The 21,032-nt window shown below is 53.2% G+C and overlaps 2 protein-coding genes across 2 annotated transcripts; one reads left to right on the forward strand and one right to left on the reverse strand.

Moving 5' to 3' along the window:
* Positions 1-845: 845 nt before the first annotated feature.
* On the reverse strand, positions 846-13,378 carry DERL2 (derlin 2). The gene is made up of 7 exons (XM_038759179.1): positions 13,281-13,378; positions 5,043-5,108; positions 4,577-4,650; positions 3,611-3,704; positions 2,049-2,244; positions 1,678-1,768; positions 846-1,328 (listed from the first exon to the last, which is right to left on the reverse strand). Exons 1-7 carry the CDS (start codon positions 13,371-13,373, stop codon positions 1,223-1,225), a joined length of 720 nt encoding a protein of 239 aa, XP_038615107.1. The 5' UTR covers positions 13,374-13,378; the 3' UTR covers positions 846-1,222.
* Positions 13,379-13,665: 287 nt separating this feature from the next.
* MIS12 (MIS12 kinetochore complex component) lies at positions 13,666-17,227 on the forward strand. Its single transcript, XM_038759407.1, has 2 exons — positions 13,666-13,800; positions 15,862-17,227. Exon 2 carries the CDS (start codon positions 15,913-15,915, stop codon positions 16,543-16,545), a length of 633 nt encoding a protein of 210 aa, XP_038615335.1. The 5' UTR covers positions 13,666-13,800; positions 15,862-15,912; the 3' UTR covers positions 16,546-17,227.
* The last annotated feature ends 3,805 nt before the right edge of the window (positions 17,228-21,032 follow it).

Raw genomic sequence — 21,032 nt, forward strand, 5'->3', positions numbered from 1 at the left:
CGGCCCCCCGGGCAGTCACGACCACCACCTCTCCATTGCCCGTGGCTTGCGGCAACCGGAGCTCTGCAAGTAGGCACTCTTACCCTACCCTTTAGGGTGGCACACACCGAGCTGTGGCAGTGAGACTCCGTCGTCTCTGAACCAAAAGGCACTTGCAAACTACCGAAGGTGCGCTGCGGAAGTTGGCGGGGGTCTTAAAATCCGGTCCCCCGGCTCCGGACGGGGCAGGGCGTGTTCTTTTCGGGGGCGTTTAAGTCGCTGGGTGGGAGGACTCCAACTCCGCCTGCCTCAGTCCTTTCTGAACAGCCGTAAGGCGGGGAATGGGTCTTCTGCCGTGCTCCCGGGCGCTTAGTACAGCGCTCGCCCTCTGTAAATACTCCCGGATGACCCAAGATGCTCAAGAAAATGCTTCCGTGCTGCTCCGTGAGCCCGACCAGGGACTGGCCAAGAGAACCGGTCCCCCACGGCACGGCACGGAAAGAGGACGACACCGGAAGCTACCGGGAAGTCACCTTAATTTCTTCGGGTCTCGTGTTTTACCTCTCCGGGATTTAAAGCCAGCTATTACGAAACAGACGACGATTCTTCCGGTCAGGATACCCGTCTCGCGGCTACGCCTTAGGCGGCCAGACGGGAACCCTCCACGTGGCATCGCCAGCCCAAACCGACGGCATTAAGGATTGCTACCGACTGACCGACGGGCAGGCTGGAAAGAGACAAGGTGGCCCAAGTACGGTGTTTCCGATCTTCCTCTGAAAAAGGGCCGCAGGGAAACGGGGCAAGCGGCTACTCCCTGGGCAGCTCCGACCTCATTTTGCTTTTCAAGGACAACACAGAGGCTTTCCCCCGGAGAGAGAGACATTCAGTTTTTATTTTGCCCTCTCCTTCTGAACCTGCCGTCGTCCAAGAGCACAGGGAAGGAGAAAACCCTCCCGCGTTCTGCTTGATTTCAGTTGTCCTGTGCACGGGCCGGCCTCGGTGGGCAAAATGTGGCTTCGCTGATTCTCCAGCCTCGCCGCTGACGCTTCCCTTCCCCGGGGCTGATGAACGGCTCTGTCCAAGAGGTTCTGACAGACCAACGGCCGGAGAGGAGGCCCCGGGACCCAACCCGAGCGCCGTTCCGTAAAGTGCTTCTGGGATCCGACGCCGAAGGGCCGTGGAGAGCGTCCGTGTCCGCCTCGGTCCTGGCCGGGGAGCGGGGCCGGCTTCGGGCACTGCTGCTTTAGCCCCCGAGGCGCTGGCCTTCCCCCCACGCGAAGCCCCCGGGCCGCTCTTCAGGGAGCGGGTTGTAGTTGGGATCGTCATCCGCCGTGTCAAATATTGCTTTCCTGAGGTGGCGGGGAGGAGAGCGAGACAGAGGGAGAGAGGCCATGGTTACCAGCTCGCACCCGGGCAGTCTCTTGGGTCCAAAGGACGGTTAAGACGCGGCCTGATGAAACATCTCTCTTCCCGCTTCCACCTCGGCCCCATTCAATTGGAAGGACCCCCAGCCTGACTCGCGGGGCGGCCCGCGGCCTTGTCTGAATTTCCATTTCCCAGCATCGCCGGTGCTTTTCCCGGGGTGGGGGGAGAGAGAGAGGGCAGCCAGAGAGGGGGGCCCCGACCCCCACCCACCCCCCAGGGAGGGGGGCTTCTCGAGGCGATCGTTTTTCCCGGGCGACGCTCGACAACACTTACAAGAAGGAGGGAGTCCTGAGAATCCGTCCTCCCCCGGGCTGATTGGGGAACACGTCCTCCAGGAAGAAATAGACGTGGCCCACGGCGATCCCTACGGACATCGGAGGAGTGAGGGACCCGATCTTTTAGATTGTGAGCCCACTGCTGGGTAGGGACTGTCTCCATATGTTGCCAATTTGTACTTCCCAAGCGCTTAGTACAGTGCTCTGCACATAGTAAGCGCTCAATAAATACGATTGATGATGATGATGATGACTACCCCCACCCGCCCCTCTCGGATCCCGGCCCCGCGACCCTCTCGGGAGGCGAGGCCAGGTCCCCGCCGGCCAGAAAGGGGACGTTGCGGGCGGCCCGGAGCGCGAGCAAGTTACCCAGGAGGTCCACGATGATGGAGTTCCCCAGGAGCAAGGAGAAGCCCATGAGCACCCAGGGCAGGAAGGGGGCCTGGAAGTTGAGCAGCCCGAAGAAGTTCATCCGGACGTAGGGGTTCCTCCGGCTCCACACGTACACCAGCATGATGGTGAAGGCCTGGCCCAGGAACACCAGATTCACGAACAGACCGAAGAGCTCGGCGCCAGGAGTCAAGGAAGTCGGCCCCGGCGGGTCCCGCTTTCCTAAGATCCCGCTTTCCCAAGTCGACGGTTGAGACGGGGGAGGACCCGCGCCACCTGAAATGCTGCACCCGGGCAACCACTGCCACCCGCTCATCCAGCCGGGCCCCCGGTAGAAAGGGGCTGGGGTGGGGACGGGGGAGCGGCCCGAGCACGGATGGCAGACTGGGTGTTTCCACCAGGCCGCCAATTCGGGTACCCACTGACGTGCTGGCTTTGGAAAGGGGAACGTGCTATTCTGCCAGCAATGGATTCCAACAGCCTGTGACCTTTCCCAGCAATGCCCCTGGATACAGTGGCACACATCAGTCTGCACCCCGGGGCCCCACGGGCTCCCCACCACCTGATTCCCCCAATCAATCGTATTTATTGAGCGCTTACTATGTGCAGAGCACTGTACTAAGCGCTTGGGAAGTACAAATTGGCAACATATAGAGACAGTCCCTACCCAAGAGTGGGCTCACAGTCTAGAAGGGGGAGACGGAGAACAAAACCAAACATACTAACAAAATAAAATAAATAGAATAGATATGTACAAGTAAAATAAATAGAGTAATAAATATGTACAAACATATATACATATATACAGGTGCTGTGGGGAAGGGAAGGAGGTAAGATGGGGGGGATGGAGAGGGGGACGAGGGGGAGAGGAAGGAAGGGGCTCAGTCTGGGAAGGCCTCCTGGAGGAGGTGAGCTCTCAGCAGGGCCTTGAAGGGAGGAAGAGAGCCAGCTTGGCGGATGGGCAGAGGGATTGGGGGCATTCCAGGCCCGGGGGATGACGTGGGCTGGGGGTCGATGGCGGGACAGGCGAGAACGAGGTACGGGGAGGAGATTAGTGGCGGAGGAGCGGAGGGTGCGGGCTGGGCTGGAGAAGAAGGGAGGTGAGGTAGGAGGGGGTGAGGGGATGGACAGCCTTGAAGCCCAGGGTGAGGAGTTTCTGCCTGATGCGCAATACAGCCCTGCGCTAGTGAGAGGGCCCCCACCCTCCAAACTCTTTGCTTCAGGAAAAACTCTAAACAGCGGAGAGGGGCCAGAGAAAATCTGTCATCTACTTGGATTTTCATTCTGGACTTGGTTTTGCCCCCTAGACTGTAAGCCTCTAAAGGGTGCGGGGAGCACATCCGCTCACCCTAAGGGGCCCTTCCAAGAGCTCCGCGCAGTCAGCAGCGTCGACGCGAGCGACGGGGGGAAGGGGACGCGGAGGAAAGGGGCTGGGCTTTAGGGTGGGCACTGGCCCAGCTTTCTGGCGGCCGCCCGGGAAACACGGCCGGATGAAGGGCGGCGGAGGCCGTCGGCATCCCGCTCCCCCGCCGAAAGGATACGGTCATTAAGAATCCACCGAAGAGGAACATAAATACAAAGTCGGCCGTCCGGCCCCGGAAAGAGCCTTCTTCCAACATCCGGCAGTAACGGTACCTGAGGCTTTCAGTCAGGGAGGAAAAATAAAAAAAGAGCGCGCTCGGGAAATTCCAACGCGCACGAGACACCGGACTGCCCCGCGGAGCGAAGCTCCTCTCCCTTTGACAACCGATGTTCGCTGGGCCCCGCGGCTTGACATCCGCAGTCCCTGATCGCCGGACCGAGGCGAGGGGGCGGTCCCCCCAGGTCGCCGGCCGGGAATCGCTGCGGCTTGAGGTCGGTCCGACTCTTCCACCTGAGTTGGCCAGAGCCGCGGGGTGACCGGGGGCCTGCCGGCTCCACTGCGAGAGAGGGGCCGGTCAGTTCGGGGCTCGAGACCTGTTGTGCGTCCAGCGCTTGGGTGTTCAGTCACCGTGAATACCCAGGGAAGGGACGCCGCCCGGGCCCCTCCAACTGACCTGTGACCCCAAGATCAGGAGGGACTTGGGGCCCCACTTTTCCTGCCCACTTCCTCCCTCCCAAGCACCTGAACGGAACAGGGAACCGTCGGCCGCCGAGTGGGAAGATCCCGAGCCTGGGAATCAGAGGATTTGGGTTCTAATCCCGGCTCTGCCAACTGCTTGAGCCCATCACAACCTCTCTGGGCCTCAGTTTCCTCAACTGGGGATTAAATATCTGTTCTCCCTTCCTATTACAGACTGCGAGCTTCTTATTGCGCAGGGACTACATCTGACCTGATGATCTCGTAACTCCCCCAGGGTTTAGAGCACTGCCCGACACATTCACCGATTAAATACGACGCCGATAATAATAATAATAACAGCGATAATGATTCAGGTGCCACGTTTGCTGGAGATTCCCGACCCCTGCCCTCCGTGGGGGATGAAACCCACTTACGTTCCCTCCAATTGCACCCGGGGAAAGGATACAGGAAGATCATGTTAAATAAGAAATTGAATCCGACTGGGCCGAAAAAGAGGAAATTGGTGACCAGCCTCCAGACCTGCCGAAAAAGGAGAAACGGAGGTGAGGCAGGCCAAGGAGTGGATGGTTTTGATGTCTGTCTTCCCCCCTTTGGACTGTAAGCCCGTTGTGGGCAGGGAGCGTCTCTCTTTATTGCTGTATCGTACTTTCTAAGTGCTTTTACAGTGCTCTGCGCACGGTAAGCGCTCAATAAATGGGATGCCCCATCCAGAAGGGTCCCTCGGAGGCCGTGGGCAATCGGGCGGCCCGGGCACCATCCCTGGGGAAGGTGGCGGGCAGGTGGCCCCCTTAACGGAGTCGGAAATCCCCCAAAAGACGGGATGGTTCAGGGGGATGGTCCCCCGGGGGTCTCTCCCACCCCCCACCCCCAAGCCCCGCAAGGCCGGGACGGACAGACATACACACACTTACCTGGAAATGTTTAAAGATTAATTCGGGGTTGAAGTACAGCTGGAAAGGGGTGATCAACTCCAGTTGCTGCAACACAAAAGACACGTGCCAACAGCACGGCCGTCACAACGGCGCCCCGGGCCCGCTGGCGAAGGACCGGCCAACTCTGCGGAGCTGCGGGTGGCCACTTGCCCGGCCCCCGGGGTTGAGCGGTGGTGAAGGGGCCTCATTTCATCACCATCATCATCATCAATCGTATTTATTGAGCGCTTACTATGTGCAGAGCACTGTACTAAGCGCTTGGGAAGTACAAATTGGCAACATATAGAGACAGTAAGGCCTTAACAAATGCCATTAAAAAAAGAGGCTGGGGGGGGAGACAGGCACTAAATCCCCATTTTACAGATGAGGAAACCGAGGCCCAGGAAAGTGACTTGTCCAAGGTCACGCGGCACAAGAGGGCAGAGCCCCATCAGAACCCAGAGGGACAATCAATCAAGAGCACGGGCTTGGGAGTCAGAGGTCGTGGGTTCTAATCCCGGCTTTGCCACTTATCATTTGCGTGACTTTGGGCAAGTCACTTCACTTCTCTGTGCCTCAGTTCCCTCATCTGTAAAATGGGGATTAAGACCGCGAGCCCCACTTGGGGCAACCTGATTATCTCGTAGCCCCCCCACCGCTCAGAACAGTGCTTGGCACATAGTAAGCGCTTAACAAACGCCATCATTATTATACAAGGTGATCAGGTTGTCCCAAGTGGGGCTCACAGTCCTAACCCCCATTTTCCAGATGAGGTCACTGAGGCCCAGAGAAGGGCCCGTTTCTAGACTGTGAGCCCGTTGTTGGGTAGGGATTGTCTCTGTTGCCGAACTGTCCTTCCCAAGCGCTTAGTCCAGTGCTCTGCACACAGTAGGTGCTCAATAAATACGATTGAATTTAGAGAAGCAGCGTGGCTTGGTGGAAAGATCCCGGGCTTGGGAGTCAGGGGTCGTGGGTTCTAATCCCGGCTTTGCCGCTTGTCCGCTGTGTGACTTTGGGCAAGCTACTTCACTTCTCTGTGCCTCAGTTCCCTCATCTATAAGATGGGGATTTAGACCGTGAGCCCCAGGATTACCTTGTACCTATCCCAGCGCGGTGTTTGGCACATAATAAGCGCTTAGCAAATGATAATGATGGCATTTGTGAAGCGCTTATTATGTGCAAAGCACTGTTCTAAGCACTGGGGGAGATACAAGGTGATCAGGTTGTCCCACAGGGGGTTCACAGTTTTCATCCCCATTTTCCAGATGAGGGAACTGAGGCACAGAGAAGTTAAGTGACTTGCCCAAAGTCACACAGCGGACAAATGGAGGAGCCGGGATTACCATCATTGTTATTATTACTGAATGAATGACGCGACTTGCCCAAAGTCACATAGCGGGGGGAGGAGGCGGGATTTGAGCAGTGCTTCGCACATAGTAAGCACTTAGCAAATGATAATAATAATAATGATGGTATTTATTAAGCGCTTACTACGTGCAAAGCACTGTTCTAAGTGCTGGGGAGGTAACAAGGTGATCAGGTTGTCCCACGGGGGGCTCACAGTCTTCATGCCCATTTTACAGATAAGGGAACTGAAGCACAGAGAAGTTACTTGACTTGCCCAAAGTGCCATCATTTTTGTTATTATTAGAGAAGCAACGTGGCTCAGTGGAAAGAGCCCGGGCTTTGGAGTCAGAGGTCGTGGGTTCAAATCCCGGCTCCGCCAATTGTCAGCTGTGTGACTTTGGGCAAGTCCCTTGACTGCTCTGTGCCTCAGTTTCCTCATCTGTAAAATGGGGATGAAGCCTGCGAGCCCCCCGTGGGGCAACCTGATCACCTTGTAACCTCCCCAGTGCTTAGAACAGTGCTTGGCACATAGTAAGTGCTTAATAAATGCCATCACTACTATTATTACTAGAAAAGCAGTGTGGCTCAGTGGAAAGGGCCCGGGCTTAGGAGTCAAGAGATCATGGGTTCAAATCCAGGCTCCGCCGCTTGTCAGCTGGGTGACTTTGGGCAAGTCACTTCTCTGTGCCTCAGTTACCTCATCTGTCAAATGGGGATGAAGCCCGTGGGCCCCCCGTGGGGCAACCTGATCACCTTGTAACCTCCCCAGTGCTTGGCACATAGTAAGCGCTTAATAAATGCTATCATTACTATTATTATTAACTTCTCTGTGCCTCACTTACCTCATCTGTCAAATGGGGATGAAGCCTGTGAGCCCCCCATGGGGTGACCTGATCACCTTGTAACCTCCCCAGTGCTTAGAACAGTGCTTGGCACATAGTAAGCGCTTAATAAGTGCTATTATTAGAGAAGCAGCGTGGTTCAATGGAAAGAGCACAGGCTTTGGAGTCAGAGGTCATGGGTTCAAATCCCGGCTCCACCAATTGTCAGCTGTGTGGCTTTGGGCAAGTCACTTCACTTCTCTGGGCCTCAGTTACCTCATCTGTAAAATGAGGATTAAGACTGTGAGCCCCCCCATGGAATCTGATCACCTTGTAACCTCCCCAGCGCTTAGAACAGTGCTTTGCACATAGTAAGCACTTAATAAATGCCATTATTATTAGAGAAGCAGCGTGGCTCAGTGGAAAGAGCCCGGGCTTTGGAGTCAGAGGTCATGGGTTCAAACCCCGGCTCCGCCAATTGTCAGCTGTGTGGCTTTGGGCAAGTCACTTCACTTCTCTGGGCCTCAGTTACCTCATCTGTAAAATGGGGATTAAGACTGCAAGCCCCCCCATGGGACAACCTGATCACCTTGCAACCTCCCCAGCACTTAGAACAGTGCTTTGCACCTAGTAAGCGCTTAGTAAATGCCATTATTATTAGAGAAGCAGCGTGGCTCAGTGGAAAGAGCCCGGGCTTTGGAGTCAGAGGTCATGGGTTCAAACCCCGGCTCCGCCAATTGTCAGCTGTGTGGCTTTGGGCAAGTCACTTCACTTCTCTGGGCCTCAGTTACCTCATCTGTAAAATGGGGATTAAGACTGGGCAAGTCACTTCACTATGTTGCCAACTTGTACTTCCCAAGCGCTTAGTACACTGTGTGCTTACTGCACACAGTAAGCGCTCAATAAATACGACTGATTGATTGATTCTCTGGGCCTCAGTTACCTCCTCTGTAAAACGGGGATGAAGACTGTGAGCCCCGCGGGGGGGGGCAACCTGATCACCTTGTAACCCCCCAGCGCTTAGAACAGTGCTTCATTCATTCGTTCATTCATTCCGTCGTACTTATCGAGCGCTTCCTGTGTGCAGAGCACTGTACTAAGCGCTTGGGAAGTAGGGAAGCAGCGTGGCTCAGCGGAAAGAGCCCGGGCTTTGAAGTCAGAGGTCATCGGTTCAAATCCCGGCTCTGCCACTGGTCAGTTGGGTGACTTCGGGCAAATCACTTCATTTCTCTGGGCCTCAGTTCCCTCCTCCGTAAAATGGGGATTAAGACTGTGAGCCCCACGTGGGACAACCTGATCAACTTGTAAATTCCCCAGTGCTTAGAACAGTGCTTTGCACATAGTAAGCGCTTAATAAATGCTATCATTGCTATTATTAACGTCTCTGTCCCTCAGTGACCTCATCTGTAAAATGGGGATTAAGACTGTGAACCCCCCGGTGGGACAACCTGATCACCTTGTAACCTCCCCAGCGCTTAGAACAGTGCTTGGCACGTAGTAAGCGCTTAATAAATGCTATCATTACTATTATTAACGCCTCAGTGACCTCATCTGTAAAATGGGGATTAAGACTGTGAACCCCCCGGTGGGACAACCTGATCACCTTGTAACCTCCCCAGCGCTTAGAACAGTGCTTGGCACATAGTAAGCGCTTAATAAATGCTATCATTACTATTATTAACGCCTCAGTGACCTCATCTGTAAAATGGGGATTAAGACTGTGAACCCCCCGGTGGGACAACCTGATCACCTTGTAACCTCCCCAGCTCTTAGAACAGGGCTTTGCACATAGTAAGCGCTTAATAAATGCTATCATTACTATTATTATTATTAACTTCTCTGTGCCTCAGTGACCTCATCCGTAAAATGGGGATTAAGTCTGCTGCCCCCCGTGGGACAACCTGATCACCTTGTAACCTCCCCAGCTCTTAGAACAGGGCTTTGCACATAGTAAGCGCTTAATAAATGCTATCATTACTATTATTAACGTCTCTGTCCCTCAGTGACCTCATCTGTAAAATGGGGATTAAGACTGTGAACCCCCCGGTGGGACAACTTGATCACCTTGTAACCTCCCCAGCGCTTAGAACAGTGCTTGGCACACAGTAAGCGCTTAATAAATGCTATCATTACTATTAACTTCTCCGTGCCTCAGTTTCCTCATCTGTAAAATGGGGATGAAGCCTGCGAGCCCCCCGTGGGGCAACCTGATCACCTTGTAACCTCCCCAGCGCTCAGAACAGTGCTTTGCACATAGTAAGTGCTTAATAAATGCCATCATTACTATTACTAACGTCCCTGTCCCTCAGTGACCTCATCTGTAAAATGGGGATTAAGACTGTGAGCCCCCCGGTGGGACAACCTGATCACCTTGTAACCTCCCCAGCGCTTAGAACAGTGCTTGGCACATAGTAAGCGCTTAATAAATGCTATCATTACTATTATTATTAACTTCTCTGTGCCTCAGTGACCTCATCTGTAAATTGGGGATGAAGCCTGTGAGTCCCCCGTGGGGCGACCTGATCACCTTGTAACCTCCCCAGCGTGTAGAACGGTGCTTGGCACATAGTAAGCGCTTAATAAATGCTATCATTACTATTATTAACGCCTCAGTTCCCTCATCTGTAAAATGGCGATTAAGACTGTGAACCCCCCGGTGGGACAACCTGATCATCTTGTAACCTCCCAGCGCTTAGAACAGTGCTTGGCACATAGTAAGCGCTTAATAAATGCTATCATTACTATTATTAACTTCTCTGTGCCTCAGTGACCTCATCTGTAAAATGGGGATTAAGACTGTGAACCCCCCGGTGGGACAACCTGATCACCTTGTAACCTCCCCAGTGCTTAGAACAGTGCTTGGCACATAGTAAGCACTTAATAAATGCTATCATTACTATTATTATTAACTTCTCCGTGCCTCAGTGACCTCATCTGTAAAATGGGGATTAAGTCTGTGAGCCCCCCGGTGGGACAACCTGATCACCTTGTAACCTCCCAGCGCTTAGAACAGTGCTTTGCACATAGTAAGCGCTTAATAAATGCTATCATTACTATTATTAACTTCTCTGTGCCTCAGTGACCTCATCTGTAAAATGGGGATTAAGACTGTGAACCCCCCGGTGGGACAACCTGATCACCTTGTAACCTCCCTAGTGCTTAGAACAGTGCTTGGCACATAGTAAGCACTTAATAAATGCTATCATTACTATTATTATTAACTTCTCCGTGCCTCAGTTACCTCATCTGTAAAATGGGGATTAAGTCTGTGAGCCCCCCGTGGGACCACCTGATCACCTTTTAACCTCCCCAGCACTTAGAACAGTGCTTGGCACATAGTAAGCGCTTAATAAATGCTATCATTACTATTATTAACGTCTCTGTCCCTCAGTGACCTCATCTGTAAAATGGGGATTAAGACTGTGAACCCCCCAGTAGGACAACCTGATCACCCTGTAACCTCCCCAGCGCTTAGAACAGTGCTTGGCACATAGTAAGCACTTAATAAATGCTATCATTACTATTATTATTAACTTCTCCGTGCCTCAGTTACCTCATCTGTAAAATGGGGATTAAGTCTGTGAGCCCCCCGTGGGACAACCTGATCACCTTGTAACCTCCCCAGCGCTTAGAACAGTGCTTGGCACATAGTAAGCGCTTAATAAATGCCGTCATTACTATTATTAACGTCTCAGTGCCTCAGTGACATCATCTGTAAAATGGGGATTAAGAGAACCCCCCGGTGGAACAACCTGATCACCTTGTAACCTCCCCAGTGCTTAGAACAGTGCTTGGCACATAGTAAGAGCTTAATAAATGCTATCATTACTATTATTATTAACTTCTCCGTGCCTCAGTTACCTCATCTGTAAAATGGGGATTAAGTCTGTGAGCCCCCCGTGGGACAACCTGATCACCTTGTAACCTCCTCAGCGCTTAGAACAGTGCTTTGCACATAGTAAGCGCTTAATAAATGCTATCATTACTATTATTAACGTCTCAGTGACCTCATCTGTAAAATGGGGATTAAGACTGTGAACCCCCCGGTGGGACAACCTGATCACCTTGTAACCTCCCCAGCGCTTAGAACAGTGCTTAGCACATAGTAAGCGCTTAATAAATGCTATCATTACTATTATTATTAACTTCTCTGTGCCTCAGTGACCTCATCTGTAAAATGGGGGTTAAGACTGTGAACCCCCCGGTGGGACAACCTGATCACCTTGTAACCTCCCCAGATCTTAGAACAGGGCTTCGCACATAGTAAGCGCTTAATAAATGCTATCATTACTATTATTATTATTATTAACTTCTCTGTGCCTCAGTGTCCTCATCTGTAAAATGGGGATTAAGTCTGTTAGCCCCCCGTGGGACAACCTGATCACCTTGTAACCTCCCCAGCTCTTAGAACAGTGCTTGGCACATAGTAAGTGCTTAATAAATGCTATCATTACCATTATTATTAACTTCTCTGTGCCTGTTCCCTCATCTGTAAAATGGGGATTAAGTCTGTGAGCCCCCCGTGGGACAACCTGATCACCTTGTAAACTCCCCAGCGCTCAGAACAGTGCTTTGCACATAGTAAGCGCTTAATAAATGCCGTCATTACTATTATTAACGTCCCTGTGCCTCAGTGACCTCATCTGTAAAATGGGGATGAAGCCTGTGAGCCCCCTGTGGGGCGAACTGATCACCTTGTAACCTCCCCAGCTCTTAGAACAGTGCTTGGCACATAGTAAGCGCTTAATAAATGCTATCATTACTATTATTAACGTCTCTGTCCCTCAGTGACCTCATGTGTAAAATGGGGGTGAAGCCTGTGAGCCCCCCGTGGGGCGACCTGATCACCCTGCAACCTCCCCGGCGCTTAGAACAGTGCTTTGCACATAGTAAGTGCTTAATAAATGCTATCATTACTATTATTATTATTAACTTCTCTGTGCCTCAGTGACCTCATCTGCAAAATGGGGATTAAGACTGTGAACCCCCCGGTGGGACAACCTGATCACCTTGTAACCTCCCCAGCGCTTAGAACAGTGCTTGGCACATAGTAAGCGCTTAATAAATGCTATCATTGCTATTATTAACGTCTCTGTCCCTCAGTGACCTCATCTGTAAAATGGGGATGAAGCCTGTGAGCCCCCCGTGGGGCGACCTGATCACCTTGTAACCTCCCCAGGGCTCAGAACAGTGCTTGGCACATAGTAAGCGCTTCATAAATGCTATCACTACTATTATTAACGCCTCAGTGACCTCATCTGTAAAATGGGGATTAAGACTGTGAACCCCCCGGTGGGCCAACCTGATCACCTTGTAACCTCCCCAGCGCTTAGAACAGTGCTTTGCACATAGTAAGCGCTTAATAAATGCCGTCATTACTATTATTAACGTCCCTGTGCCTCAGTGACCTCATCTGTAAAATGGGGATGAAGCCTGTGAGCCCCCCGTGGGGCGACCTGATCACCTTGTAACCTCCCCAGCGCTTACAGCAGTGCTTTGCACATGGTAAACGCTTAATAGATGCTATCATTACTATTATTAACGTCTCTGTCCCTCAGTTCCCTCATCTGCAAAATGGGGATTAAGACTGTGAACCCCCTGGTGGGACAACCTGATCACCTTGTAACCTCCCAGCGCTTAGAACAGTGCTTTGCACATAGTAAGCGCTTAATAAATGCTATCATTACTATTATTAACTTCTCTGTGCCTCAGTGACCTCATCTGTAAAATGGGGATTAAGACTGTGAACCCCCCGGTGGGACAACCTGATCACCCTGCAACCTCCCCAGCGCTTAGGACAGTGCTGGGCACATAGTAAGCGCTTCATAAATGCCATTATGATGATTATTATCAGACGCCGGGTCCTTGTGAGGTGGCAGGCCCGGGCTCTTCCCCTCAGGCCGCGCCGCTTCTCGCCCCCAAACCGTGGTCAAGCGAGCGGCTCCCGGCATGCCCCGCGGGGTTCCCGGCATGCCCCGCGGGGTGGCCGCCCTGCCCCTGGGGTGGCCGCCCCGCCCCTCGGGGTGTCCGCCCCGCCCCTGGGGGGTGACCGGGGCGCCCTCCCCCTTACCACGGCGGCGGTGGTGAGGACGCAGGCGGTGGTGTAGGCGCGGCTGACGGGAGGGATCTGCAGGTACTCGAGCCGTAGGCTCTGGTACGCCATCTTGGCCCTCCCCTCCCCCTCTCCCCTCAGCCCCGTCCCCATCCGGCCCGCCGCGGCCGCGGCCAATCAGCGCCGGCGCCCCGGCCCCGCTGCCAATCAGCGCCCGCCCCCTCTCGGCCCCGCCCCTTTCTCCTCACGGAGCGGCCGACTCGCCCACCAATCGCCGCCCGCCGCGCGCCGGCCAATCAGCGCGCCCCAGGCGGGGCGCGCCGGCCAATCAGCGCGCCCAAGGCGGGGCGCGCCGGCCAATCAGCAGCCCGCTCGCGGCCCGCCTTGGGCTTCGTTGAAAGGGGGGCGGGAGGAGCGGGGAGGGCGCTCGCTGATTGGGCCGGTGGCGAGGCCGCCGCTCCTGATTGGACGGAGGAGGGCGCCCCTTCTCCCTCCCCCTCGGGCCGTTGCCCCGACGTTGTTGGCGTGGGCCGCGGCGGTAAGTAATAATAATAATAATAATAATAATAATAATAATAATAATAATAATAGCATTTATTAAGCGCTTACTATGTGCAAAGTGATGGCATTTATTATTATTATTATAATGATGGCATTTATTAAGCGCTTACTATGTGCAAAGTGATGGCATTTATTATTATTATTATAATGATGGCATTTATTAAGCGCTTACTATGTGCAAAGTGATGGCATTTATTATTATTATTATAATGATGGCATTTATTAAGCGCTTACTCTGTGCAAAGCACTGTTCTAAGCGCTGGGGAGGTTACAACGTGATCAGGTTGCCCCACGGGGGCCTCACAGTCTTAATCCCCATTTTACAGATGAGGTAACTGAGGCCCAGAGAAGTGACTTGCTCAAAGTCACCCAGCTGACAGTTGGCGGAGGCGGGATTCGAACCCATGACCTCTGACTCCAAAGCCCGGGCTCTTTTCCCCTGCGCTTACTATGTGCCAAGCACTGTTCTAAGCGCTGGGGAGGTTACAAGGTGGTCAGGTGGTCATTCATTCATTCAGTCGTATTTATTGAGCGCTTACTGTGTGCAGAGCACTGGACTAAGCGCTTGGGAAGTCCAAGTTGGCAACATTCATTCAATCGTATTTATTGAGTGCTTACTGTGTGCGGAGCACTGGACTAAGCGCTTGGGAAGTACAAGTTGGCAACATTCATTCATTCAATCGTATTGATTGAGCGCTTACTGTGTGCGGAGCACTGGCCTAAGCGCTTGGGAAGTCCAAGTTGGCAACATTCATTCATTCAATCGTATTGATTGAGCGCTTACTGTGTGCAGAGCACTGGACTAAGCGCTTGGGAAGTCCAAGTTGGCAACATTCATTCAATCATATTGATTGAGCGCTTACTGTGTGCAGAGCACTTAGACTGTGAGCCCACTGTTGGGTAGGGACTGTCTCTATATGTTGCCAACTTGGACTTCCCAAGCGCTTAGTCCAGTGCTCTGCACACAGTAAGCGCTCAATAAATACAATTGATGATGATGATGACTAAGCGCTTGGGAAGTCCAAGTTGGCAACATCTAGAGACGGTCCCTACCCAGCAGTGGGCTCACGGTCTAGAAGGGGGAGACAGAGAACAAAACAAAACATATTAACAGAATGAAATAAATAGAATAAATATGTACAAATAAAATAGAGTAATAAATCTGTACAAACATATATATATATATATATATATATATATATATACAGGTGCTGTGGGGAGTGGAAGGAGGTAAGGCGGGGAGATGGAGGGGAGAGGAAGGAGGGGGCTCAGTGTGGGACTCAATCAATCAATCAATCGTATTTATTGAGCGCTTACTGCGTGCAGAGCACTGGACTAAGCGCTTGGGAAGTCCAAGTTGGCAACATATAGAGACGGTCCCTACCCAGCAGTGGGCTCACAGTCTAGAAGGGGGAGACAGAGAACAAAACAAAACATATTAACAGAATGAAATAAATAGAATAAATATGTACAAATAAAATAGAGTAATAAATCTGTACAAACATATATACATATATATAGATATATACAGGTGCTGTGGGGAGGGGAAGGAGGTAACGCAGGGGGATGGAGGGGGAGAAGAAGGAGGGGGGCTCAGTGTGGGAATCAATCAGTCAATCAATCGTATTTATTGAGCGCTTACTGCGTGCAGAGCACCGTACTAAGCGCTTGGGAAGTCCAAATTGGCAACATATAGAGACGGTCCCTACCCGACAGTGGGCTCACAGTCTAGAAGGGGGAGACAGAGAACAAAACAAAACATATTAACAGAATGAAATAAATAGAATAAATATGTACAAATAAAATAAATAGAGTAATAAATCTGTACAAACATACATACATATATATATACAGGTGCTGTGGGGAGGGGAAGGAGGTAAGGCGGGGGCTCAGAGTGGGACTCAATCAATCAATCAATCGTATTTATTGAGCGCTTACTGTGTGCAGAGCACCGGACTAAGCGCTTGGGAATTCCAAATTGGCAACGTCTAGAGACGGTCCCTACCCACCAGCGGGCTCTCTCTCTCTCTCTCCTCAGCGGTTTCTCGGCTCGATCCCTCCCAGCCTCCCGGCCGCCGCCGCCGGCGCGATGTCCGTCAACCCGATGACCTACGAGACGCAGTTCTTCGGCTTCACGCCCCAGACGTGCCTGCTGCGCATCTACGTGGCGTTCCAGGATTACCTGTTCGAGGTGATGCTGACCGTGGAGCGGGTCATCCTGAAGCGGCTGGAGGCCGCGCCCGGCGGCGGCGAGGGCGGCGGGGTCAGCCCGGTCCAGATCCGCAAGGGCACGGAGAAGTTCCTGCGCTTCCTCAAGGAGCGCTTCGACGGGCTGTTCGCCACCCTGGAGACGGTGCTGCTGCAGCTGGTGCTCCGCGTCCCGGACCACGTGCTGCTCCCGGAGGACCGGAGCCACGCGCGCCACCCGGGAGGCCGCGAGGAGCTGGCCCGGCTCCGGGAGGAGGCGGACCGGCTGCGGGGCCGCTACGAGGCCGAGGCGCGCGCCGGCCGGGCCCTGATGGCCGAGCTGGAGGAGCAGCGGGCCGCCCGGGCCCAGCTGGAGAAGACGCTGCGCTGGTTCGACGGGCTGGAGGGCGCCTGGCGGGAGCACGGCGGCGGGGACCCGCGGGAGAGCCTGGCCTTCCTCCGCCGCGGCGCCCACCGGCTCCGGGACGTCGTCGGGGACGTGGAGAGCAAGGGCCGGAGGCTCGAGTCGGCCTGACCACCCGCCCCGGCCGGACCCCCGCCTCGCCCGGGACGGAGGGCCTGGACCGCCCTCGCCTTCCCCGTTCGGATCCCGGTGGTGGCGGCGGCGGCGGCGGCGGCGGCTCGAGGCCCGCCCTCCCCCTCGGGTCCCGGGCCGGGAGGTTCGGGAAGGGGCCCGGAGCACGGCGCGGGAAAGCTCCCGGCGGGGCCGCCGACGGGGAGGGCTTTCCAGTCCACGCCGGGGGGCCGGCCTGCGGAAGACGGACCGGGGGTCGCCCGCGGAGATTCGCTCTTCTTCTCCCACGGAGGTGAACCGGGAGTCACGGCAGACCTACCGGACGCGTTCAGCCCCGGCCTCGGGACAAGGCGAAACCTCCGGGGACGCCCGCCGAGTCACGGCGGACCCACCGGACGCTTCGGCCCCGGCCTCCTCCCGGGGCTCGGACGGCCCGTGTTTGATCTATCATCGCAAAATTGTTTCCTCTACCCCCACCCCGGTTACCGTTTGTACTCTGGTTCACCTGAGAAGCTAAAGTGTTGGGGAAATGTGTGTTCATTTTTGCAGCTGCGGCCTTTTTAATAATAATGTTAATGGTAGTTGTGTTTCGTGCCTACTCTGTCCTGCGGCCTTGGGGGGATTCAGGATCATCCAGTCTCCCTCCATCAGAGGTTTCACGGTCTAAGGCGGGGGTGTCTCATCGTCATCAAAAATTTTTGCAAAATTGTTTCCTCTACCCCCACCCCGGTTACCGTTTGTGCTCTGGTTCACCTAAGAAGCTAAAGTGTTGGGGAAATGTGTTCATTTTTGCAGCTGCGGCCTTTTTAATAATAATGTTAGTGGTAGTTGTGTTTCGTGCTTACTCTGTCCTGCGTCCTTGGGGGGATTCAGGATCGTCCGGTCTCCCTCCATCAGAGGTTTCACGGTCTAAGGCGGGGGTGTCTCATCATCATCAAAAATTTTCGCAAAATTGTTTCCTCTACCCCCACCCCGGTTACCGTTTGTACTCTGGTTCACCTGAGAAGCTAAAGTGTTGGGGAAATGTGTGTTCATTTTTGCAGCTGCGGCCCTTTTAATAATAATAATATTAACGGTAGTTGTGTTTCGTGCCTACTCTGTCCTGCGGCCTTGGGGGGATTCAGGATCATCCGGTCTCCCTCCATCAGAGGTTTCACGGTCTAAGGCGGGGGTGTCTCATCGTCATCAAAAATTTTCGCAAAATTGTTTCCTCTACCCCCACCCCGGTTACCGTTTGTGCTCTGGTTCACCTAAGAAGCTAAAGTGTTGGGGAAATGTGTGTTCATTTTTGCAGCTGCGGCCCTTTTAATAATAATAATATTAACGGTAGTTGTGTTTCGTGCCTACTCTGTCCTGAGTCCTTGGGGGGATTCAGGATCATCCGGTCTCCCTCCATCAGAGGTTTCACGGTCTAAGGCGGGGGTGCCTCATCATCATCATCAAAAATTTTCTCAAAATTGTTTCCTCTACCCCCACCCCGGTTACCGTTTGTACTCTGGTGCACCTAAGAAGCTAAAGTGTTGGGGAAATGTGTGTTCATTTTTGCAGCTGCGGCCTTTTTAATAATAATAATATTAACGGTAGTTGCGGTTCCGTGCTTACCCCGTCCTGCGTCCTTGGGGGGATTCAGGATCATCCGGTCTCCCTCCATCAGAGGTTTCACGGTCTAAGGCGGGGGTGTCTCATCATCATCATCATCATCAATCGTATTTATTGAGCGCTTACTATGTGCAGAGCACTGGACTAAGCGCTTGGGAAGTACAGATTGGCAACATCTAGAGACGGTCCCTACCCAACGGTGGGCTCACAGTCTAAAAGGGGGAGGCAGAGAACAAAACCAAACATACTAACGAAATAAAATAAATAGAATAGATATGTACAAGTAAAATAAATAAATAGAGTAATAATACTCTCACCTCCTCCCATTTTGTAGATGAAAAAACCGAGGGCCAGAGAGGTTAAACGTCTCGTCCGAGGTCACACGACAGGCCCGTGGCCGAGTGGGACTAATGATAATACTAATGATGGCATTTATTAGCTTCCCAAGCGCTGAGTACAGTGCTCTGCACACAGTAAGCGCTCAATAAATACGATTGATGATGATGATGATTTATTAAGCGCTTACTATGTGCAAAGCCCCGTTCTAAGCGCCGGGGAGGTTACCGAGCGATCGGGTTGTCCCACGTGGGGCTCACGGTCTTTATCCCCATTTTACAGAGGAGGTGACTGAGGCCCAGAGGAGCGAAGCGACTGGCCCAAAGTCACCCGGCTGACGTTTGGTGGAGCCGGGACTCGAACCCATGACCTCTGCCTCCCAAGCCCGGGCTCTTTCCACTGAGCCACGCTGCTCCCGGGCTCCCGAGTCCCAGCCTGCGGGCTCTCCCTACTGGGACCGCACGGCCTCGGAGCGGGAGGTGCCGGGTGTCCAATTGGGACCGAAAAAACCGGTTAGCCCCAGTCGACGGGTGCCATTTTTGTCACCGGGTTGAGGACGGGACAACACGACCCCCTCATCATCATCAATCGTATTTATTGAGCGCTTACTATGTGCAGAGCACTGTACTAAGCGCTTGGGAAGTACAAATTGGCAACATAGAGAGACAGTCCCTACCCCACAGTGGGCTCCCAGTCTAGAAGGGAGAGACAGAGAACAAAACCAAACATATTAACAAAATAAAATAAATAGAATAGATATGCACAAGCAAAATAAATAGAGTAATAAACCTGTACAAACATATATACATATATACAGGTGCTGTGGGGAAGGGAAGGACGTAAGGCGGGGGGATGGAGAGAGAGGGCGAGGGGGAGAGGAAGGAGGAATGCTCAATCAATCAATCAATTGTATTTATTGAGCGCTTACCGTGTGCAGAGCACTGTACTAAGCGCTTGGGAAGTACAAATTGGCAACATCTAGAGACAGTCCCTACCCAACAGCGGGCTCACAGTCTAAAAGGGGGAGACAGAGAACAAAACCAAACAGACTAACAAGATAAAATAAATAGAATAGATATGTACAAGTAAAATAGAGTAATAAATCTGTACAAACATATATACAGGTGGTGTGGGGAAGGGAAGGAGGCAAGATGGGGGGGATGGAGAGGGGGACGAGGGGGAGAGGAAGGAAGGGGCTCAGTCTGGGAAGGCCTCCTGGAGGAGGTGAGCTCTCAGCAGGGCCTTGAAGGGAGGACCCCCTCGCCTTTAGCTCCTTCCGTCTGAGCTCTGATTCTGCTGAGAGGGCAGGGGACTGAACTGAGCGATCTGGTGGGCGTGATGACATTTAAACGCCCCCCCGTCCCGACTCGGAAGCCGTCCCCCTCCCACAGCCAGCTCCCCCAGAGCGTGGGCTCTCCCCGTCCCGGCCCCTTCCCGGCGTGGCTCAGTGGAAAGAGCCCGGGCTTTGGAGTCGGAGGTCGTGGGTTCGACTCCCGGCTCTGCCACGTGCCTGCTGTGTGACCTTAGCCAAGTCACTTGACTTCTCTGAGCCTCCGTTACCTCATCTGTAAAATGGGGATGAAAACCGTGAGCCCCACGTGGGACAACTTGATCACCTTGTACCTCCCCAGCGCTTAGAAGAGTGCTTTGCACATAGTAAGCGCTTAACAAATGCCATTATTATTGTTGTTATTACGATAATCAGGTCCCACATGGGGCCCTCACTCTAAGGAGGAAGGAGAACAAGTACTGAACCCCCATTTTGCAGATGAGGGAACCGAGGCAATAAATACGACCGAATGAAGGAGCGCTTGACAGATACCATCCTTATTCTTCTTGACTACGAGCCCATCTTCTAGACCGTGAGCCCGTCTCTATCTATTGCCGATTTGTTCTTTCCAAGCGCTTAGTCCAGGGCTCTGCACGCGGTAAGCGCTCAATAAATAGGATGGAATGAATGAATGAATGTATGAGCGCTTAACAAATACCAGAAGCAGCGTGGCCCGGTGGAAAGAGCCCGGGCTTTGGAGTCAGAGGTCATGGGTTCGAATCCCGGCTCCGCCACGTCTGCTGTGTGATCCTGGGCAAGTCACTTCACTTCTCTGAGCCTCAGTGACCCCCTCTGTAAAATGGGGATGGAGAACGTGAGCCCCCCCCCATGGGACAAGCTGTTCACCTTGTAACCTCCCCAGCGCTTAGAGCAGTGCTTTGCACATAGTAAGCGCTTAACAACTACCAGAAGCAGCGTGGCTCAGTGGACAGAGCCCGGGCTTTGGAGTCGGAGGTCATGGGTTCGAATCCCGGCTCCGCCACATGTCTGCTCTGTGATCTTGGGCAACTCACTTCACTTCTCTGAGCCTCAGTGACCCCCTCTGTAAAATGGGGATGGAGACCCTGAGCCCCCCGTGGGACAAGCTGTTCACCTTGTAACCTCCCCAGCGCTCAGAACAGTGCTTTGCACATAGTAAGCGCTTAACAAATGCCATTATTATTATTATTATTATAAAATAGTAATAATAATAACTCTGGTATTTAAGCGCTGTGTGCCAGGC

The sequence above is a fragment of the Tachyglossus aculeatus genome, chromosome 17 (genome assembly GCF_015852505.1).
Source record: "Tachyglossus aculeatus isolate mTacAcu1 chromosome 17, mTacAcu1.pri, whole genome shotgun sequence".
NCBI lineage: Eukaryota > Metazoa > Chordata > Mammalia > Monotremata > Tachyglossidae > Tachyglossus > Tachyglossus aculeatus.